This window comes from Emys orbicularis, chromosome 4, assembly GCF_028017835.1.
Source record: "Emys orbicularis isolate rEmyOrb1 chromosome 4, rEmyOrb1.hap1, whole genome shotgun sequence".
NCBI classification, from domain to species: Eukaryota; Metazoa; Chordata; order Testudines; family Emydidae; genus Emys; species Emys orbicularis.
This window is the reverse complement of record NC_088686.1, coordinates 41834129-41858163: the sequence shown is the minus strand read 5'-3', so window position 1 is coordinate 41858163 and position 24035 is coordinate 41834129. Positions and strand designations below refer to the sequence as shown.

General features: G+C 48.2%; 1 protein-coding gene across 1 annotated transcript in view; it reads left to right on the top strand.

Moving 5' to 3' along the window:
* The window catches only part of ADCK1 (aarF domain containing kinase 1), a 117656-nt gene that overhangs the window by 75333 nt on the left and 18288 nt on the right, over nucleotides 1-24035 (top strand). Inside the window, exons 4-6 of the mRNA XM_065404067.1 lie at nucleotides 11066-11224; nucleotides 16592-16750; nucleotides 20902-21018. Of these exons, the coding sequence (XP_065260139.1) occupies nucleotides 11066-11224; nucleotides 16592-16750; nucleotides 20902-21018 (435 nt within the window). The remainder of the gene's footprint in view (nucleotides 1-11065; nucleotides 11225-16591; nucleotides 16751-20901; nucleotides 21019-24035) is intronic.

Genomic DNA, 24035 nt, shown 5'->3' with positions numbered 1-24035 from the left:
GCTGTGATCGCCTCAGATCATGTACACTAAGGAGGGTTTGTCCTGGTAAGTATTTAGTAGCAGATCCTCACTCGTGCAAATTGAAGTGCGAATAATACTTAGTCCTGCCATGAATATACTTAGTCCTGCCATGAGTGCAGGGGACTGGACTAGATGACCTCTCGAGGTCCCTTCCAGTCCTATGATTCTATGAAGTCATCCATGTCCCTTGCCTGGGAGACCTCTCTGGAGCACTAAGGTGTTACAGGAAATGCTGCTACTGATTCAATGCTATTCCCTTTGAGTCACTACCCAACCCCCCAGCATGTTGCTAAGGGATGCTGTGGTGCTGGAGGTGCCATCTTTCAGATGAGACTTTAAAATGGAGGCTCTGATTCTTTATTGTAATTAAAGAACTCTTTGAACCTAGTGCAAGAGTTGGGGTGTTGGTCCCAGTATAGTGGCCAGAGTCTGCCTCCCTGTAATTTGAACTGATACACTACAGTATTCTTCTTCACTTCCTTTATGTAATATTGCTGCACGTTATTAAACAATTGCCATGTTATACCCAAGAGGTAGATGCATTTCAGTACTGGGTGAAGTTACATGCATGTGTATGAATGTTTGCAGTCTTAATACTCTTTTAGCATAGCGCTTTGTATGTTGTGTATATACAAAGTCAAGCACTCAACATTTAGGAAATGTTATATTTATGGCTGCCTGAGCAATCTTAATTCCGCTCCCTTGTGGGTATGCAATTATGATACAGACTTGCCTAATGTAACATGGGAAATCTATAGTAGAATCAAGATTAGAATCCATCTTTCTTGAATCCCAGTCTAGTGCCTTAAACACAAGAGATCATCCTTTCTCCTCTTGAAATCTGCCTCATTCACTGGTCATCCTGTGCACTTAGTGAGACAGAAGTCCTGTAGAACAAACTCTGTGTGATTGTCATTAAAGACTGTCATAATGAATACATCCAAGGGGGATGAAATGTATATGAGTGCTTCAGGATCAGTTGAGATGAAAGCCACTCTACTGTAGATATATAAGATATTATAAAAAATAGAGTTAATAAATACACACTGTCGACAGCTGAGTTTGGGTCCCATCAATTAGGCTTGGTATTCATTAGTGGGGGAGAAGTACAGTCAGATTTCACTGACTCAATCAGGCCTTCTATAAATTGTGGTCTGTTTGCTCTGACATTTGATGAATTATTCTTCATAATCCACTGTCTGCTGCGATAAATCTAATCTTTCAATTTTTGGTGTCTTAATAACTCCTTGAGTAACACTGAGACATTTTGCTTCTGGGTGGGGAACACAACTAGCTGGGATGGAAGAGAGCAGACACGACAGATAAAAGTAATGGTTTGGAGTCTGGGAAGTGAGGGTCTCTGCCCTGGAATGACATGTTCTTGCCCCATCAGCCTTGGTCCTGTAGACGTGCAGGGAGCGAGTAGCCCATAGTGCCATGCCACTGATGGCCAAGTATTTTTGAAAAGGTGGCAGGAGCAGAATGAGCATTGACATATCCTGGACCTACTCCAGCAAGGGAACATCAGGTTTTGAGTTCAGAGAAAATGCTAGCCTCAAAAGTGAAAACTCCAAAAGTGCCTGTCTCCAAGAGGCTTTAGAAATACGGTAGCAGACCCTCGCAGTCTGCAGAATGAGATGAGTTGGTGGCTCTCAGTCTGTTTCCAAGTGAGCAGGCATCCACTTCACAAAATCCACTCTCACATTTGTCACTAATTGGGCCCCTCAGTGGCTGTCTCATGTGAGAGACCAAGAACTGACCAGTCTATGAACTCCCTTTACTCCTGGAGGGCTCCTGCAACATGAGCTCACTGACCTCCGCTGCCCTTTAAAAACCAATTTACTTGTGTGCTCTTGAAGCTATGAAGCTTTTTTGCATTTTGCTCTGCTTGAAACAGGGAACTACCTGGTTATTTGCACATTGTGTTTCTTAGTCACTGGTTGGTGCTGTTGAGTTTGGGGTTGTGACATTGCAAAGGGGAAGTTTAAATGGGAACAACCAACAATCCTATTGTCAATAAAAATGTTAAAAATTGTGGGGAGCTATTAATATTTATTAATACACCTCACTCAATCTTTGCTCAGGCAAAACTCCTGTTGACTTCAGTGGGAATTTGCCTTTGCATGAGCAGGATCTGGCTCTCTACAGTTTGTAAATCTCTGTTTAAAAAGAAACCCCCATATCTTGGGTCTAAAAGACTGTAAAATGTTATTTTCATTCCCCACAGTGTTTTTGAGTTTGTTTAGTGCCCAGTCCTCCTAGGTTCCTCTCCCCTTGAATTCCAGGACTAGCTGCTCCAAGAAGCAGTCATTAATGGTGTTTAGAAATTTTCTCTCTCCATCCTGTCCTGAGATGACATGTTCCTAGTCAATACGGGGATAGGTGTAATCCCCTATCATTAGGTTTTCTGTTTTTGTAGACTCTACTGTCCCTGAGCATTTCACCATCCTGGTCAGGTGGTCAGCAGTATATTCCTACTGCTATACTCTTATTATTCAAGCATGGAATTTCTATCCATAGAAATTCTATGGTACAGTTTGAGTCATTTAAGATTTTTACTATAGTTGACTAGGCTTTCTTTCACATACAGTGATTCTCCCCCACCAGCACAAAAAACTCTGTCATTCTTATATATTTGTACCCTGGTATTACTGTGTCCCATTGATTATCATTGTTCCACCAAGTTTCTGTGATGTCTATTATATCAATATCCTTATTTAATACCTGGTGCTTACCTTCACCTCTCTTAGTATTTAGACTAATAGCATGTGTCTAAAGCACGTACAGAATCCATGTTCCTCTGCGTTCCCCAACGCTTCCAGACCTTCACTCTGCCTGCAGAAATTGGAGGAGAGGTGTTATGCCTCTCTCTACTAGAATTGATGGATTAACATTGAGTGTGGGGGCGGTCTCAGTAGGGAGGAAAGAATGGGGCCTACTTGAATGCTTGACCACCTACCCTAAACCGGCGTCAGTACTAGGTGGATCCACTGAAGGTAGCTGATGTACTGAGCTCCTGCATTTCCCAAGTGCCCATCAGGCACAAGAACTATGCCCTACTTTTGACCCATTTTAGATCTGCTGAGCAAAGGGAAGCCCTAATTTCAGTTCAATTTCATTCCTCTGTCTGGCTGTATGTAGCATGATAACTTGTGAAAATTGCATCCAATCCATTCCCAAATTTCAGGGAATGTTCTTGACAGCGATTGGCAGGACCCTGTTGATTTTTGTGGAAATTGGAAAACTGTCAAAGCGTGATTTCCCCTAAAATCGCCAGTTCGTCTCTCAGTATACAGAGCCGAAGTGGTGACTGCACGGAGGCCAGTAGGAGGAGAGCAGAGTCTGGATACAGGAGTTAGGCAGTAATCTCAGGGTTTGGGTGTAGGGTTCAGGTTGGGTTAGAGTTAGTGGGCCTCTCACCCCACTCAGGCCAGCTCCCCCTCACCCCAGCCTCTTCCCCTACCTCACGATCAGAACCCTATTGATTATGGTGCAAATTGGAAAACCAGAAATGCCTGATTTTAGTGGAAATCAGGATTTTCCAGTGGATTTTGGTGAAAACAGACTGGGGGCAGAGGGGTGAGGGTCCCAGCTATAGTGAGGATGAAGGCCGGGCTGGGTGTACAACCGACTAGTAACCTGCCTTGGATCCTGCCCCCAATTATGGATGCACAGTTGTGTTTGGCACCTGATCTTTCATGTGTCCCCCTGAAATCCAGATAGCCACTCCCAGAGCTGTGATTGAGGTGCGAGTGTTAGTGCTCTCTGTTTCAGGAGTGAAACATTAGCACAGCCATTGTGTCAGCACAACCGCGATGTCAAGGTAACTCCTGGTGCTGGGGAACAAACCACAGGAGATAGCTTTCATACAAACACAAGGTAAATTTATTCCAACCCCCCCCCCACATCACTTTCTCACTGTATGGTCCTCCATGGTCTCATCATTCTCAATGCATGATCGCTCGTTGTCTCATCCCCCTCATTGCATGATCCCCCACTTCTTGAATGACTTTACCCAAGCTTCCCCAGACTCATTTGGCTATGCTACTGTCTGGGACCAAAAGGAGACAGGCAGCAGCCACTGGTCATCCTGTGCATCTGTCACGGAGTCCCCGGGCGATGCTTTGGAACTGCTCCCCACAAAGCCAGTAAGGACTTTGGGGAGTCTCCTCTCCCTTGGAGCAGACTGTCTTCAGGGCAAGAAGCTCACACGGCTTCACCTTCCTGGGTCTCTCCTTGGAGCATTTAGCATATGCCCCTCCGTGCGCTTCCCACAGTGAGTCCGCCCAGGCGGGGTCCTGGGGAAGCCAGAGGGTCCTGCACGCACCCCCACTTCGCAGTCAGACATGAATCTTAGCCAGCCAGTAAAACAGAGGTTTATTAGATGACAGGAACACGGTCTAAAACAGAGCTTGTAGGTACAGAGAACAGGACCCCTCAGCTGGGTCCATTCTGGGGCCCAGCGAGGCAGACAACCCCGTCTGCCCTCACTTCCTGTCCCCAGCCAGCTCCAAACTGAAACCCCCTCCAGCCCCTCCTTTCTGGCCTTTGTCTCTTTCCCGGGCCAGGAGGTCACCTGATCTCTTTGTTCACCTTTAGCTATTCCCTTGCAGGGGGGAAGGGCCCCAGCCATTTGTTGCCAGGATACAGAGTGTTGGCCATTTATGCACACTGGAGACTTAAGAAATGCATAGGGGGAACTGAGGCACCCACACGGTATTCAGAGGAAACATTAAGAACAGTCCCACTTCGTCACAGCATCATCATCTGTGATGACTGTGCCAGAGACACGAGGCTCCCAGTGACTCCTAAGCTGCCCAGCCAGCCCCATCTTGAATTCCAGGCCATTTCACAGGTTACAATTTTCAGAAATGCATGAATCAAGAGCTACAATAGATAGGAGTCAGGAGCAAGGATTTTTAACGAATCTGTAAACTCAGGGGTCATACCCTATGACTGGAGAATTGGTAATGTAGTACCTATTTTTAAGAAAAGGAAGTGATCTGGGAAACTACAGGCCTGTTAGTTTCACCTCAATTGTATGCAAGGTCTTAGAACAAATTTTGAAAGAGAAAGTAGTTAAAGACATAGAGGTAAATGGTAATTGGGATAAAATACAACACGGTTGTACAAAAGGTAGATCGTGCCAGACCAACCTGATCTCCTTCTTTGAGAAGATAACTGATTTTTTAGTCAGAGGAAATGCAGTAGATCTAATCTACCTGGATTCCAGTAAGGCATTTGATATAGTTCCACATGGGAAATTATTAATTAAATTGGAGAAGATGGGGATTGATATGAGAATTGAAAGGTGGGTAAAGAACTGGTTAAAGGGGAGACTACAGTGGGTCATATTGAAATGTGAACTGTCAGGCTGGAGGAAAGTTACTAATGGAGTTCCTCAGGGATCGGTCTTGGGACCAATTTTATTTAACATTTTAATTAATAACCTTGGCACAAAAAGTGGGTGTGTGCTAATAAAATTTGTGGATGACACAAAGTTGGGAGGTATTGCCAGTATGGAGGAGGACCAGAATATCATACAAGAAGATCTGGATGACCTTGAAAACTGGAGTAATAAGAAATGGGATGACATTTAATAGTGCAAAGTGTAAGGTCATGCACTTAGGGATTAACAACAAGAATTTTTGCTATAAGTTGGGGACATATCAGTTGGAAGTGACAGTGGAGGAGAAAGACCTCGGTGTATTGCTTGATCACAGGATGACTATGAGCCGCCAGTGTGATGCAGCAGTGAAAAAGGCTAATGCGATCCTAGGATGCATCAGGCGAGGTATTTCCAGTAGAGACAGGGAAGTGTTAGTACCATTATCCAGGCACTGGTGAGACCTCATCTGGAATAATGAGTGCAATTCTGATCTTGAATGTTTAAGAAAGATGAATTCAAACTGGAACAGGTGCAGAGAAGGCCTACTAGGATGTTCAGAGGAATGGAGAACCTACCTTATGAGAGGAGACTTAAAGGGCTTGGTTTGTTTAGCTTAACCTAATGAAGGCTTAGGGGAGATATGATTGCCCTCTATAAATACATCAGAGGGATAAATACCTGGGAGGGAGAGGAGTTATTTAAGTTAAGCACCAATGTTGACACAAGAATAAATGGCTATAAACTGGCCATCAACAAGTTTAGGCTTGAAATTAGGCGAAGGTTTCTAACTACCAGAGGAGTGAAGTTCTGGAACAGCCTTCCAAGGGGAGTATTGAAGGCAAAAAAAACCTAACTGGCTTCAAGACTGAGCTTGATAAGTTTATGGAGGAGATGGTCTGATGTGACTGCCTATAATGGCATATAGCTGATCTGCGACTGCTAGTAGCAAATATCTCCAGTGGCCGGTGCTGGGACACTAGATGGGGAGGGCTCTGAGTTATTACAGAGAATTCTTTCCCAGGTGTCTGGCTGTTTGGGTCTTGCCGAAATGCTCAGGGTCCAACTGATCGCCATATTTGGGTTTGGAAGGAATTTTCCCCTGGGTCAGATTGGCAGAGACCTTGGGTTTTTTTCACCTTTCTCTGCAGCATGGGTCACTTGCATCTTTAAACTACATAGTGTAAATGGTGGATTCTCTGTAGCTTGAAGTCTTTAAACCGTAACTCAGCCAGAGGCCATGGGTCTATTACAGGAGCGGGTGGTTGAGGTTCTGTGGCCTGCAATGTGCAGGTCAGACTAGATGATCATGATGGTGCCTTCTGGCCTTAAATTCTGAGAGACTCCAGGGTTTTATTCCTGGCTCTGCCACTGTCTCGCGGTTGGGCTCTGCGTGAGTCACTTCTCTGTGCGTGTCGGTTTTCCTATCTGTAAAATGGGAATAACACTGAACCCTCGCTCCCCCTTTATTAAAGTTTTGAGCTCCTGTGAAGTAACGAGGCTCTGGAACATGGCAGAGTGTTAGTAAATGGCACAGCTCTCATGCCCCTATGTGCTGATGCTGCTCAGTCCTTGCTGCTCCCTAAACCCTGCAAGGGGGTGAAATGTTCCCCAGGTCCCATGTTAGGCACTCTCAGAGCCTTCCACTAGTTTCCCGTCCATTCTGAACCCCTATTTTTAAGCATTTACACATTTTTTGGAAACAGAAGCGACTCTTTGGTCCCAGCTATGAGTGGTCAATAAAGCTCCAGTCGCCCTGTTTGCATGACTCGGTTACTCACGCTGGTGCCCTGGCCAAGTCCCAGCTCTGTGGTTTCATTCAGTTCCCGCTGCATTCTCAGGTGAAGACAGGATTCGTTATTTCCTGTCCTACCAAGCAGCTGCTGTGTCCCAGGCCAGTGTTTGGAGAAGTGATCCTTTATATCCAATCCCCACTTCGAAAGGGGTTGTGAGACAGAATTAATGAACGGTGAGGAAGAAGAGTGCATAGAAATCCTTGGGGGCAGGAGGTTCAAAGGCCCTCTGCACTGGGAAATTGAGGCTTTGACATTGTTTTCATTTCAATGAGAGTTAGATGCCTATGTGCTTAGGTCACTTTTGGAAAGGGGACTTAAGCTCCTGAATCACTGAGACACTTTTGAAAATGTTCCCTTTAATCTCTCTCTGCCTCTATTCCACATCTGTAAAATGGGGATAATGGTGCTTCTTGTCTGTCTATTTTGATTATGAGTTCTTTGGGATCAGGACTGTTTTTTACTATGTGTTTGTACAGCACCTAGCACAATGGGGCTCTAGTCTTAATTGGGGCCTCTAGGCATTACCACAATACAAATAATAATAATAAATAGCAATTAATAAGTACCTAGTTAGATAGTGGAAGAGCCTTTATAGCAGCTCCCTGCGTCTTGAATACTAATGTAGTAATCATGAAAAGATCTTGCATGTTTAAAATTAAACAAGCCTAGTTTTTAAGGATTAAACATTCAGTGCTGCATTTTCAAGCCAGTTAAGTGCAATGGCACGTGCAGTTGCCAGGAGAGCATGTGCCGAATGGGTAACGGCACATGCAGATGGCTAATTAGAGACCCTGGCACGTGCAGGTATCCCATTCACCTGTCTGGCTGCAGTAGCTACGCATGCAGTTGGGCACCTGACTTGTTTGACGATGTGGCCCTGAGGTTCCCCTTCTCAGGTTAAACCTGCTTAGAAACTGTTTTCCCACCTCGATCTACACAGTTTCCACGCCTGCTGCTAGGGTCACAAATGGCATCAGCCACCTTGTCTTGTCTTCATGAGACCTGGTGTTGTCCCAGGTAAACCTGGGAGCCCTTTAGGTATCCTACAGGATAGAGTGCCCCAGGACCTTCCCTCACTATTCTGCTGGCTTCGGCAGGACGTAGAGACTGGGGGCAGGACATAGGTGCTCCCTCCTGCCATCCCCTGAGGATATTACTGAGCATGCTGCCTCCACAGCTACAGCCACACCCTTTTGCCTTTGTGGAGTGGCTGAGACCCTGTGCTGGAGGGAGAGAGGAAGCAGGGACTGGCCTCCTGTTCCCCACCTGACAGTGCTGGGAGCATGACTGGCTTTGTCTCTGAGCCAGCAAAGCGCTATGGACTCTCATTGGCTGTAGTGGGAGGGGGATGTCAGAGGGAATGCCAGCACCTGGTCACACACTCTCTCACTTGCCTGGGACCTTCTGGGACATACAACAGCTGAGTGGCCTGCAGCAGAGGCAAGAGCGGCTGCCCTCTGTGAAAGCACTGGACTGGGAAAGGACGTTTTCATGATGAATGAGGGAAGTTTGTTGAGCAGGGGGCCTGTGGCCCAGAGCTAATTGTGCTGCCACTTTATCTCATCCTCACACCTGCTCACGTGATGCCCCCGCTGCCAGTACATCTCCCCTCCCCACAGATTCTGGAGAGGCCATCAATCCTCTTGCTACGCCTGAGCTCTTCCCTGTGCTGCCCTAGCATGGAGTGTGCACGCATGCATGTGTGTGTGTATGTCTGTGGTTTTCTGCCTGGACAAGCTCAGCTGGCCACTGTGGCTAGCCTGGATCTCCCTGTGCTGGGTGGTCACAGCAATTCAGGCTATTTATAAAAAGAGACCCTTCTGTCTGAGAGATTCCATGGGAGCAGCTGTCTGCGCACCGTATTTAGTGGGAAACCACAAGCTCAGCGGGGGATATGTGCCTCACACCAGCCATTACTGCTGGGAGGAGCCTATGCTGGTATTTTTATTTTCAGAGTGTATTCAATTCTGGAAAAAGTGGCTGGGCTGACAGCCTAGGGGACTAAAGGCCTCTAAAACCACAGGACAGGCACCATCCAGGCAGGGCCAGTACAAATTTATCCCACGAACTGTCCTCCCAAATGTGCCTCAACACCAAATTCAGGCCACTTGACCCCGTCCTGTGTTTTAACGACTAGACCATGTTGCTTCAGTAATCAGACGGACCACTGATCTTGTCTGGTGTGGCTGGAAGTATGATACTGGACCACTGAGCTTCCCAGAGCTATCCGGTCCCCCTCACAAGGGGTTAGTTCTTTAAAATAATCTGAAGTCAGAAACCCCAAATCCAGTGAATTATTGGGAAGTAAGAAAGGAAAAGAAAGAAAGAAACCTGATTATTTTCATCTGGAGAGAGGAATTTTGATATGTCTGAATTGTGGACCCACTGTAATTAAAAAATACACAACTACTCATTTTTAAATGCAGTTGTTTTACTTAATCGGTTTTGCCGCCAGGACCAAAAGGAATAAAATAAATTAAAAAAAGGTGCCTTCCCAGTGAGGCGGCTGAAGCTCCCTTTGAATCCAATTGAAACCAGTAGTTTTAGTGGAAGATGCCACGGGGAGTGGGAGGGGGTTGCTGTTCTCAGCAGCTGCATCAGGGAACAAGCCACTCCTGGGATAGTGGTTTTACCCCCCCTTCTCCATCAGCATAAAGAATTTCTGTTTAACATGTTGCACAAAGGCCTGTTTAGAAGGGCTTTATTCATATTTAATTGCCAGCTTGCTGCAGTTCCCATCTTTAATTACCTTTTAAAAAGCAGGTTATAAAAATGTATGGGCACTCAGTTTTCACTCCCCACCCCCCAAATTATGTGCTCCTCCAATGTTCATATTAGTGCGAGCCAAGCACAGTGGAAAAAGGGGTTCAGCAAGTATCCCGCACCCAGCTCTGCTGATGCATCTCTGTCCTAAACTGAGACACCATCCCAGTACTGTTCCAAACCTGGGCTCCCTATACACACAGACTTGATCAAATTCACTCCTGACCCACAGCTCACCTGGCTATTCCAATGCTGGGCCTCTCACGCATAGTGCTGCTGAGACACGTCTCATCTGCCCCACCACATGCCCTGCTATCCTGTCCTGGGCCTTTCCTGAGACTGTCAATCATCTGAATTTTGTGACTGAGAAAATGCCCCTTGAAGAGCTACCTGTGAGCTAAAAATATTTGAAACCCAGATCTATGGAAGTGCAAACAGTAGTTCAGTAACCCAACAGCCAAGCTAGCCATCAGCCACAAATTAATAATGCATGGTGACATAGCTGGCTTTAACAAAGCACATGATAGTCTTCTGATATCCCTTCTATAATGTAAGCAGCACAGCACATGTGCTGCCAAGATATTCAGGATCTTATGATGTGCCATGTAGTGTAATGTTAAATAAAAATATAGAATTCTGTGTAAAAGGACAGACAGTTTGGCCCCTCACCCAGCATATCCAACTCCTGCCCGGTGCCCACTGTAATCACCACACTCTGCACACAAACAGCTTGGGGTGACTGAAAGTCGTTGCCACCTGCTGCCTGTTCAATGTCTTGTGTGAAGGAACTGCTGGGTCACTGTCCAGTGCCTAGTGACACAGGTGTCCAGCTCACAATTGGCAGCATCACAATCACAGCCCCCACTTTCTTGTTGGCAGTCTCCACAACGGTGTCAAGTACTGACTGGGCTCTAGAGGGACCCCACCAGGTCAGGGATGAGGCACAGGGGTGGAATGGAAGGGATAAATGTGCAGAGCCACTACCCATGCTGTACCTGGTCTGTGGATCTAGGGTTTCAGTCTCTAGGAGGATTCCATATGGGACTGGCTCTGTGAATCCTTGCAAGCGTGCTCACTTCTCTTCCTCTTCTCCTGGCAGATCAAAGAGCTCTTTGTGAGTTTTGAGGACACTCCCCTGGGAGCAGCATCCCTGGCCCAGGTCCACAAGGCGGTGCTGCAGGATGGGAGGACAGTGGCAGTGAAAGTCCAGCACCCGAAGGTTCAGGCTCAGTGCTCCAAGGACATTTTGTTGATGGAGGTAAGCCAGAGCACCTTCCGTGCAAACATGCTGGGCCAGATTCACCCAGGTGGCAGACCAGCACTTATCTCTATGGGGGTATGAGCATAGTGGCCTGGGCCCTGTATCCCAAAATACTCTACAAAGATAAATGATGTGGTTAGAGGCTTACAAAAATAAAACACAAAATCAATGAGGGCTGCACTGTCAGGGATGAGATTGTGTAGATGGAGGGATTGGAGTCTAGTGCTGGATGGGCAGACGGGGAGAAAGGGAGCTGAGGGGGAGGGGAAAAGGAAGAGAGCGAGGAGGTCTGTGAGAAAGACCTGAGTAAGTCCATGGAGGTTTCAGAAACGAGGCCAAGTCCTGAAATCCTTACACTGGCCCAACTCCAGTTAACTTAGGGATCTGGCCCAAAGAGGGCATTTTCTGACTGGATTTTGAAATGCATGAGGAGTAACTAGAGTTGTCTGATCATGGGGTTGAAGAGGTTGTGTTCTCCTGTGCATGTAAGAAGGTGGGCAGTGGCATCCTGCACATGTAGGGGTCCAGAGAGCAGGACCTGGGCAGGCTGAGGAGCAGAGAGTTGCAATAGCCAAGGTGAGAAGAGGAGGAGGTAAGTGCCCCTGGCATGGTCAGACCTGCTCAGCCTGCAGGTTTCCTTGCAGTCAGGGCTGTAAAATTTACAATGAAAAAATCATTCCCTGTGACTGATTGCACTGTATTTCTGATTGCATCAGTCACTCGATGAGATCTCTTCTGCACTTTGCATGCAAGTTGCATAGAGGCTACCAGGATGATCATGGCATGCTTTGCTTAAACCCAGGACCACATGGAAGAGGCTGAGTAGAGTCAGGGCAGGAGGAAGAACAAGAAAGATGACAAAGTGTGAGATTGGGACAAGAGGAAATTGTGTGTGAAGGATCCAGGGTCTAGACCCATAAGTAGGTCTACACAGCCCATGGGAGCGAGTCTCCCAGCTTGGGTTGACAGACTTGGATTAGAGGAGCTCACACTAGGGCTCTAAAAATAGCTGTGTAGACAGTGCTTTGAAGTTGCGGCTCGGGCTCTGAAGCCTGGGCCAGCGGGCTGTGTAGATATACCCAGCGGCACATTCTCTCCATTAACATAGGCTATTACCAGCACATTCCCCAGTGTGTAGCTGTGAAGCGTTGGATTGGATTTCTTTTTGCTTGTTGTACTATTAGGAGACATTTAAATAAATACATTTACAATGATTCTTTCTTCTCTATTTTTAGAATAATCCCCTTGGGAAGCTTGAAACTAAAAAATCTATTTCCTTCCTTAAATTAATTATTCTCCTTCCAGTTCACAAAACCTTCTGGTTTGTCCTAGTAGGGATGCCAGCAAGCATCTGTTATGTATGCACTTACGTTATTGTAGGGTCACTTGTGAGTGCTAGGCTGCATGCACTTGTTACTGTATAGTTGCTCATGAATGCTCCCTGCATACATTGTCTTGTTTTTGAAAGGTCTCCTGCACACATTGGCTTGTTGTTATTGTAGGGTCCTTTGTGTGTGCAGGGCCTTTGCACTGGTTTTTTCAGACTCTATTTAGAGCCATGCTGATTTACATCATCTGAGGATCTGGCCATTTAAGAATTACACAGACTTTGCAACTAGATAGGAGGTCGCATTTAGGACCGTTTAAATACTGATTGATACGATCTCCTACGGAGAGTGATGAGAGAGAATCAGAAAAACTAGATAGAAAATTTACGATTTAACTGCCTTTATTTGCAGGTTTCATAGCATCATTGCTGACTCTTTAAAAATCAGGACAGCACCTGATAAATCCAGAGGGAGATACCACTCAACTCTCCCTACGTCAGTAGTTCTCAAACTGGGGCCGCCGCTTGTGTAGGGAAAGCCCCTGGTGGGCCGGGCCGGTTTGTTTAGCTGCCGGGTCCGCAGGTTCGGCCGATCGCGGCTCCCACTGTCCGCGGTTCGCCGCTCCGGGCCAATGGGGGCTGCGGGAAGCACCAGCCAGCAAACCCCTTGTCCCGCGCCGCTTCCCGCAGCCCCCATTGGCCTGGAGCGGCGAACCATGGCCAGTGGGAGCCGCGATCGGCTGAACCTGTGGACCCGGCAGGTAAACAAACCGGCTCGGCCCGCCAGGGGCTTTCTCTACACAAGCGGCGGCCCCAGTTTGAGAACCACTGCCCTACATCCACCCTGTGATGGGTTGGGTCACAGAAATCCCCTTGGGACTGCCACCTGATGTGCTGAGACTACCTCTGAGCCCGTTTTTCCTGGCAGCTTGGGACTTCAGTACCCTGTCTTGCTGAGCCAGACACGCTAGCCTGCTGCAAACACAGACCCAGGTCTGAACCACGTCCCCCAGAAGCTGCAGACATAACTGAAAACGGCTTAGAATGTGCTCCTGTCTCTAGCACGCAGACACCCAGCTCCCAACGGGATCCAAGCCCCAAATGAATCCGTTTTACTCATTATATAGCTTATACGGAGTAAACTCATAAATTGTTTGCCCTCTATAACACTGATTGATAGAGAGATATGCACAGTTGTTTGCTCCCCCGGGTAATAATTACTTGTTCTGGGTTATTTAATAAAAGTGATTTTATTAAGTATAAAAAGTAGGATCTAAGTAGTTCCAAGTAATAACAGACAGAACAAAGTAAATTACCAAGCAAAATAAAACAAAAACACGCAAGTCTAAGCCTAATACAGTAGGAAACTGAATACAGGTAAATCTCACCCTCAGAGATGTTCCAATAAGCATCTTTCACAGCCTAGACTCCTTTCTAGTCTGGGCCCAATCCTTTCCCCTGGTAAAGTCCTTGTTCTAGCTCAGGTGTGGCTAGGGGATTTCTCATGACTGCCCCTCTTTGTTCTGTTCCACCCCCTTATATACCTTTGGCACAAGGCAGGAATCTTTTGTCTCGTTGGGTCCCCACCCCTCCTAAATGGAAAAGCACCAGGTTTAAGATGGATTCCAGCACCAGGTGACATGGTGTCCTGTGAGACCCCAAGCCTTCATTCTTCCCAGCCTGACTCACAGGAAGGCTTGCAAGTAAACAGCCATCTACAGTCAATTGTCCTAGTTGATGGGAGCCACCAAGATTCTAAACCACCATTAATGGCCCACACTTTACATAACTACAATAGGACCTCAGAGTTATATTTTATATTCCTAGTTTCAGATACAAGAATGATACATTCATACAAATAGGATGACCACACGCAGCAGATTATAAGCTTTGTAATGATACCTTACAAGAGACCTTTTGCACGAAGCCTATTCCAGTTACATTATATTCACACTCATTAGTATATTTTCATAAAATGATATGGAGTGCAACGTCACACGCCCTTATTCCAGGACTGTATTCTAGACAGCTCTTGAAAAGGGCCAGACAAATTGCTATTAAGTATGTCCCTGTTAATTTTAAAGTCATTAAATAGATTTGAATCATTATTTTAAAAAGCAGAAAACAGCGTATAAATGTTCTGATCACAAGCATCAGTGCAGTAATCCTGCAGCCCTGGAAAGTTTTTGTGCACACGTACATGGAGATCACTGGTTACATTTCATTTGGGTGACGTAAATTTGAGAGGATTTATGCCCCCAGACATAATGGGAGAAAATCATTCAATAAGATCTGAAACCCAGTGATTACATTTTTAAAAGGACACCGTGGACTGAGTTTAGGACTGACATATAGATAAGAGAAGTTGGAGGGGGATGTGAATAAATGGTTTCACACAGCTGAACAGGAGCAGAAATGGTTTATGAATTTATTTTTGTTTTACATTTCAATAGTAGTTCCCTTTCTAAGTGCATTGCAAACATTCCCACTGCAGTGCAGGAAACCCTGACTCACAATGTTGAGCCAGGAAGTGAAACAGTCTAGATTCACACACAGACGGGTCTATTTTCATTTTCCTGGCTTAGTGAAGAACAAAACAGATGGTATAAACCATGCAAAGTGAATTACTTTTTAAAAAGTCTTTCCGTTTTAGGACTCTCCGGTGGCTTGAATAACAAACTGAATGATTTTTTTTTTTTAAAGATATGGGTCCAGAGCCTCAGCTGCTGTCAGCTGGCCACTGAAATCAGTGGAGCTGCAGCAATTTACACAGCTTTACTTGAGTTTTATGCTGACTGTGTCCCTTAACTGAACACAGGAATTTTTTGCTAGAACATTTTATAACTAGGATTATGCCACCAAATGCAGTCTCGTGTATTTGAAGAACCATCTTGCTGGGCCATCCTCTATTTCCTGTAGGAAGGACTGTCCATCATTTGCCCCCCTAGATTTCCTCTTTCTGGTCTTGTACTTTATTAAGTATTTCTGTAAACAGAAATGTCCATTAAATATTTAAGTTAAGATTTGCAAAGTCACCTAAGGAGTCCGACTGCCCAGTAACTATTCATTTTAATGGGAACTGGGTATCCAGATCCCTTAGGCAGCATTGCCAATTTCAGTCTGAAAGGTTAATAAGTCAAAACCCCAGGACAGCTGAGGGTGGGCCCTGACCCTCGTAGAGAGTGTTTTTGCAAGGGCTGCAGCCTTCTATCTGTAAAGAAAATTGGCCTTCATTTCTGAACTGCCCAGTGGCATTTTCCTGTGTCAGCGAAGTTCTTGCTTAGCAGCGTAAGGAGTAACGTAAAGGTGACAGGCCTTATTTTAGATGTTCCTATTTCACATTAGCTGAAGGCCATTAAATGAAACTGAACAGTGACTCATCAAATCACAGGAATCAGACATTCAAAAAAGACCTTGCGGGTCACTTAGTCTGACCCCTTCAGGGGCCAGCATGATCACACCATACAGCCTATCCTCCAGAGCTTTGCCTTGTCTAGTTTTAAATGCACCATGCAGTGGGGCTCCTACTGCTTCCCTTGGGTGGCTTTTCTACTATTTAACAGCTCAGCAGGCATGTTGGTCACAGCTAGTGTGGGTGCAGCAGACCAGACCTTGTCTTCCAGGAGAAGGCAATTGCATTGCCCTGTTGCACCATGACAGTGCATTAGCCCCAAAGGTATTTGGAGAGATTTGGTTTTTTTGGTCCTCAGGCAATGTGGGACAAAGCAAGTTTGCCCTGTGACAACAGGGGTGGGTAGGGGAGAGCCATTCCGTAGTGAATACACCTGCAGCTAGTGTGTGGGAGAGACGCGAGTGCATTTCTGTGACTCGTTCTCTCCCTTGCCAGGTTCGGAGCACTGAAAGTGGGAGCTGTATTCAGCCTCAGTTAAGAGCAAGGGGCTCCTGACTGGAGAGAAAAGAGGCCAGGCGCAGCTCCGGGTGCAGGGGGCTGTGCATTGCTGCCTGGTCCTGTAATGCTGCTTGCAGAGCAGCTCGGGAGCAGTGGTGCAGCTGATCCATCACTTTCTTGATTTCAGATTCTCCTGCTGACCGTGAAGCAGATCTTCCCAGACTTTGAGTTCATGTGGCTGGTGGATGAAGCTAAGAAGAATTTGCCCCTGGAGTTGGACTTCCTCAATGAGGGGAGGAATGCAGAAAAGGTGGCCCACATGCTCAAGGACTTTGACTTCCTGAAGGTAGGAGAGTGCGTGCATGTCACACGTGTGTGTGTGTGTGCTAATTTATGTGCATGCACAGGCAGGAGTCAGGGATGGCACCTCAGCTCAGTGCGGGAGGACAATGATGTATAGCAACAATCTTCTGTTTTGAAGTGAATGTAATGCTGGCAGGGCCGGCTCCAGGCACCAGGCAACCAAGCTGGTGCTTGGGGCGGCACCTGGAGGGGGGCGGCGCGGCGCTCTGGCCGCCGGGGGGAGAGCCGAGCCCCAGCCGGGGCTCGCCGCCCTGCGCTCTGGCCGCCGGGGGGAGAGCCGAGCCCCAGCCGGGGCTCGCCGCCCTCTCGCCGCCTTGCCCCCGGCGCTCTGGCCGCCGGGGGGAGAGCCGAGCCCCCGCCGGGGCTCGCCGCCCTGCCCCAGCCGGGGCTCGCCGCCCTCTCGCCGCCCTGCCCCCGGCGCTCTGGCCGCCGGGGGGAGAGAGGAGCCCCCGCCGGGGCTCGCCACCCTCGCCCCGGGGCTCCGGCCGCCCTCCCCCCGGCGGGAGAGCCGACCCCCGCCGGGGCTCGCCGCCCTGCCCCCGCCGGGGCTCGCCACCCTCGCCCCGGGGCTCCGGCCGCCCTCCCCGGGCTCCGCCCCCCCCCCCCCCCCCCGCGGGGGGGGGGGGGGGGGCGCGGCCGGAGGCTTTTTTGCCTGGGGCGGCAAAAAAGCCAGAGCCGGCCCTGAATGCTGGTGATAGTGCTGGATCACCAGTGCTGGAGACTGATGGCCTGATCATGCCCATCAATGTGCCTCATCCGTGACCTGGAGGAACCAGGTGGAGTGAGGGGAGTTCAGTCCCCATGGCCCATTCGATGCTGGGCTTCTCGCTGAGGCTGGCTAGGAATTGAGCTGAGACTCTCCAACTCATTTTCATACTGCAAGCCACTGAACACCTGGCAGATGGTAACAGCTTTCTGTCACTACCATTCTGGGCTGGTTCAAAATTTGGACTTGGGGATGAAAGTCCCTGTACCCTGTGACTCATCGTCTCTGAGCCATCCAGCCCTGCCCTCATCTGGGTTAGATTGTCTCCTCCTGGGCCAGAGAGATTGATTCCATCAGGTCTTCGCCTTGTCGTGAGCACTGTGAATTTGCCATTAGCTGCTGGGCCATCCGATGGCACCTTTCCTGGGTTTCCTCTGAAGCAAGGGCTAGAAATGGAGTTCAAACAGAAGAGCTGGGCTGTAACTAATGAAGTCGGGGGTGGGGCAGGTATGTTGAGCGAGAGAGCCCATGCATATTGCAGTGGGAGGAAGGACACTTCCCCCTCAATCCACCCGCACTGCACACAGACACCCTCCTCACCCAGTGCACATACAGAACCCCTCTCCATGTGTGCACATCCATAGCCAAACACACAGCTCCCCTATGCATACACTCTGCCCACCCTATGCACTGATGCACAGCTACAGCGACACACACATCTGTCTCCTCAAAAACCAACACACTCATCTGCCCACATGCATACCTACATAGTCCTCTCATGCTCATCACCATATAGACAGCCATGTGAGTATGTGCATACGCCCACAGGTCCCCCACTGAAATGCTCAGGGGTGTGCACAAATTCACCCCACATACACACACTGAAACTTGCATGCACAATGCCCATCCTCATGCTTCCACATGTGCATATAAACACACCTAGGCATATGCACACTCAGACACTGGCATGCAAATCCATTTGCACACACACAAAGACGTACGAACAAATGCACTCACATGACACAAGCACATATGCATCAACACAACTCTTTCCCTTTGCCTTTCACTTCCTGGTGAAAGTGACAGATGCCCAAGACCATGTGAGTTTTCATCAGGTTTTGCAGGGTGTTGCTTCCCTCGTCCCTCCTGCCTGTCCTGTGATTCCTCATATCCTGGCAGTGGGCATGGGATGATCCTTTTGGAGCTCAGTGGCACCATGTGACTGCCTTTCCCTAAGCACAGTTACAACCCAGTGGGACATTGGGGTGGCAGGAGGCCAAGGACTAACAATTCTGCTGAGGAGATGCTTATCAAAAGTGATGCATCTTGGAGAGCTGTGTCCGTCGCTGTTGTAAGTAGGATATTATGGAGTAAATCCCCATGGAGATGGCCAATCAGGTCCTCGTGGTTTAAAGAGCTGTCAGGATGCTTACACAGGTAACAATAACAAATGGCTGCGAGATGGCTAAGTAATGGATCCTCCCATCTGACCTGCCGATTCTGAGAAGTGTTCATCAACACGTAGGCAACAGGAGATTTGGGCTCCTGTATCATTAATTTTCCTAAACACACAACTAAGCTAGGGAGTGGATTTTTTGCTATGAACCCAGCTGAGCTTTTAAAGCCAGAGATAAATTGTTTCCATGCACTGGCATTACAGCCAAACATCTCTGAGTAATTCAAGAATCACCAAAGACTTTGCCTCACATCTCCAAATGCTTGTATGGGGCTTAGTAACCCTCCTAACCCTCCACTGTAAATCTCAAGATGGGGATGAGTGTCAGCTTGGAATTTAAATCCTCTAAAGCCATTGGGTTCAGTATGTTTAGGAGCTAGTGCTCCAGGTAACTGCAGGAGCTGGGGAACCTGTTAATTTTGGAGTCTGTGTCCAGTGGCTGTGGGACTTTTAACTTCCTGACAAGTTTCAAAATAATAAAAGTCCAGATGGGATGGATCTAGGGGAGACCTTGGGTAAGTGCACTTGCCTTTCATGTTGGACATATGGCCTCAAATCACAGGCGGCTAACACATGAAGGTTGTAGGGAGCATTGCACAGCAGGACTGAGGGGCCCTGGAAGAGCTGGGTGTAAGGGACCCGGGCTAGAATAGCAGGGGCTGCTAGGGGACAGGATTGAGGTGTGGTGGGCATAGGACTGGAATAGCAAGGCAGGCTGCAGGTCAGGAGTGAGGGGCATTCATGGAGCTGTGAGGAGAACAAGAACTGGAGTTCTGGAGGGCAGCAGGTGAGGTTGAAGGCACTGTCACTAACCACAGCCCCACAGAACTGAAGTTATAAAACAAATGCAGCCAGCTTAGGGGTTGTGATGAGCTACAGTGGCATGGCTGGTTCCCCTGGCCTCACTCATACGAGGTGGGCAGCACTGCTTCCCTCTCCCAGGCTTGCCTCAGGGTCATGGACCCTTGCTGTGGGATTAGTGAGTCCACTCCATAGCATAGCACATCCGCTCAGCTAAGGTGGCTCTAGCTTAGCCCTGCTAACGGAGGGTGCCATGAGGTGAAGCTCTGTCTAGTGGGAGCATTAGCAATCTGGCTCACTTGTCAACAGCAGGAGTCTCAGCCTGCACAGAATGTGGTAGGAGGTGCAAGCTGGTGCTTATGGAAAAGGAGCCAAGCTTGTTTAGGACTCCGGTTTTGCTGAGTCTCTGTGCAACACTGGGGCCAGTTACTCCACCTCTTCGTACCTCACTCAGTCCAATTTACTGCAGCTTGAGCAGAAAGCGCTGTGACATTTTGCGGTTGTGTGACAGTGTCACATTTGCAATGAGATGCCTACGGGTCTCCCAGGGTTTCCGTGACAAACCCCGTATTTGTGAGGCTTAATTTTTCTCCCGTTTCAATTGCTGACAGCTTGAAGTGCATGGGGCTTGTCTGCCTGGGTCCACTGGTGTTCCAAAGGGCACCTTCGAGATACCAATGATGATTACTTATCATTTATAGAGCTCTGTGCACAGTGCACAACAAATACGAACCAGGGTTCTTGCCTGGAGGAACCGACAATGTGACTCAGATCCATGCAACAGGTAATAGTTAGAAGCCTGACCCTGAGAAGGGCTGAGCGTCTAACAACACCCACGGACACCAGTGGATGTCACAAGTGCTCAGTGCCTTGGAGAGTCAGGCCTTAAATGTGGACAGGAGATGGAGTTGCTGAGACCATTGTGCTGTGGGGAGAGGCCTGTGGTCTCCAGTGCTTTTCACCAGGATTAAATGCAGTTAAAGTAACCAAGGAAAAGCACCCAGGTGGGTGGATGTGGTGGCATCCCTTCTTGCAAATAGGGAGAGAACATGGGTTCTTTTCACCTCCACTATAAAGTTCCTTTCTTCCTTCCCCTTTTCCTCACTGGTGCATGACTCCCTTGCTGTTGCTGTCCCATGATTTGGCCTAACGCTCCATCATCCCATTCCAGGTCCCTAGGATCTACTGGGAGCTGTCAACCAGGCGCGTCCTTCTCATGGAGTTTGTGGAAGGTGGGCAGGTGAATGACAGGGCCTATATGGAGAGGAACAGCATCGACGTCAATGAGGTAAATTGTCACCCATCTCTGAGGTCGGACACTGAGGGTGTTGCATAGAGATAGAAATGGTGATGTTATTAGACGTGGTATCGCTGAGACTGATTGTCCGTGAAGGACCAAAAAGGGATGACGCACATAAATAGAACAGCATCTGTAGTGATACATCTGAGAGAGAACTCTCAATTCTTGTGCTTCAGGGCATAAGAGATGACCACTTGCTGGGATCAGAAAGGTCCCCCCTGCAACCCATCTACCCTGTAGGATTGCAGAGTTGTATGGATTGACTAAAGGGAGTTCACATCCTTTTCTGCAGCCTGTGCTGTGGTTCGTTGTAGGAGGCAGGACACTGGGTATCTTGCTCAGATAATAGGTGGACTGTTGGTTTGTTCCATGATGGCAATTCATGTTATCCTAGGAAACAGGGTCACCTTCTGACACAGCATCCTTCCTCTTCTCTCTTCTGCATTTTGGCAGAACTTTAACCTTCTTTAAAGTGGGGGTGCTGGTAGGACTTTCGCCTTTAAGTTGCAACATTGTTGGAATTTAGCTTACATCCCTAACAATTTTTAGGAGTCTCTGCTTGGCTTCAGATAGCATCTTTTGAAAGAGCCATACAACCGAGGTCATAGCAGATCATGGTTATTAAAGAGTTTGCAAGAGTCACAGTGTTAACCTTGGTGTGCTGCCCAGATTCCAATTGGTCATTATATTCTGCTTCCCTAAATCTCCTTCTCTAGTCCCCTCTGTGGTTGAAACTGAGTACAGTTTTCCTCTTCACTTCCTGTCCTAAACAGTTGTATAATGTTGCTATACACTATTAGACAGTTGCCGTGTTTCATCCCAGAGGTGGCAGCATTTCAGTGATGGGTGAAGTGTTTTCTGTGTATAGCATGAAGTTGATAAAGCATTTTGGGTTCCTTGACATGAAAGGGACAGGAAGAAAGCAAGATATTACCTCCTGAAAGGGCTGAGAACAGGCCTGGGGGAAGGTTTTTGAGCCATTGAACGATGTTTCAACCCTCCCTTCCCAATCTGTGAGTGTTGATTGAGTCAGTGCTGCCAGCCTTTTCCCCTGTGCGCTATTGATGAGCCTCAAAGCACCACTTGGTTGACTAGCTATCAAAGAGCTACAGCATAAAATCAATTGTACTTAATCTGTCCCTCCGCTCGGCTCTGAAATCTGGACGCCTCATCCCTCCCCTCCCTTTTTATCCGTGGCAGAGTTCACTCACCGTCAATTAAGGATGTTCCAAAGAACAGCTGGGGGAAGGGAACTATGTGTGTGTTAGCCCCTTCCAGGCTAGGAAGTTGTCTGTGTCCCCTCAACTGTCCCCAGAAGGCATTAGACACCTCCCTGACTACATAGGCACACAGAGTTGTCAGGGAAGCATTGGGCAGGTGGGGACCAGGACTAGTGTCTCCCTACCCCTCCCAGCTGATCTGCATTTCACCTGTTCCTTTACATTGTAGCGAGCTGAGCCAATGAGAGGCAACAGTCTCTTGCCCAGTAAAGGGAGGCAGCTGCCTTCTGAAACATGTCTGCTGGGGAGTTCAGTTGGGAAAGTGCGAGGAACAAAACAAGGCGAACCTTGATGCTGAATTGGAGAGGAGGCACGCCCCTCCCAGCCATAGGCTTCTTGTCATGTCGGACAAGCCAAGGGGAAGGGCAGAGTACTTTGTATTTTCCCTGCAAAATGGCTGGTCAGGCCCCCGTTTTTATTCAGAGAGCTTCCTCACCTAGCTCACCCTGGCAGCTGACGGCGTAGTCTCTCACTCACTTACACTCAGGTTCTTTGCATGGCACATGGAACTGGCTGAGACAGTGGAGCCTCTCTAATAGCACTTGCACCCAAGCGCAGGGCTCCCCTCTGGGAGCTGCAGTTCAGGCCCTTAGCCTTGCCATGCACGTTTGCATCCCTAGGCTGTGCCATGGGGTTCACTCACCACAGGTGCACCTCCTTGTGGCCAGGCGTGGTGTAGCGGCTGTCTCTCCTATGGCACCCACTGCCAACGGTCGCTCCGTCGGTGAGGTGGTCTCTCTTCCTGCAGCTTGGCCCTCCAGCCAGGTAGTGGTTTAGTCCACCCCTTCCAGGATAACAGAGTCCAGTCAAGCTATAGTCCAATGACCTTATAGTATGTATTCCCTCTGTCTCTGGGCTCTGTGGTCCTTACTCTCTGGGGGGTTCCCTCTACTCTTGGTTCCTGCCAAGAAACCCAGTAGTTGACAGCAAGGTCTACTCCCTCAGACTCCTTGCTGCCTCCCTGGATGGCTTCTTACTTCTTCTATCCCCCCAAGAGTGAGTGCAGACTCTCTCCTGGCAGCCCCTTTCTATTACAAACTTCTCGGCTTTATAATCACCACTCAGCCCCTCTCCAGCTGGCCTTCATTATCAGTTCAGCCTAGCTTTCTCTGTCCCTATCTCTTGCAGGTGCTGCCAGATATGTTAATTGGCCTCTCATGCCCACGTTAACACCTTCTGGGCCTGTGTGGGGTACGTGCCCCATCACAGGCTGGTTGAGGCCTGTATCCCAACCCTACAGCATGGGGATGTGTCTCATCAGCAGTGGGCACAGCACACACATTGCCTTTCTTGTGTAGGCTTTGCTACAGGGAAGTTGTCTTGTGTTTACCAAGCTAAATGCATCTGTGACTAGCTCTGTGATACGTCTGGTCTGTGAAGAGCCGTCCCAGTGTGATTCACAAGGTGCTGACGGTTCACTGACTTTGCAATCAAGGGAGACTAAAAGAGCCCGGTCCCCAGCAGATCCCCCACCCACCTCCATTCACCTTAAGCCAGTGGGGACTTTGCAGCCTTGCTTTCATCAACCACATAATCAGGCTAGGCCAACAGTTTGTTCCAGACAGGAGCAGCCAGCTCTAGTCACGGAAACATAATTAGGAAACATCTCAGCATGGTTAACCCTGAGATCCAACCTTTCCTGTTGGGCTGCTCTCTGTGGTGGGTGCCTGTTCCTCAGCTCCCAAGCCGCTCTGTGAGAGAAACTCCTTTCAGAGTGAGCTCAAT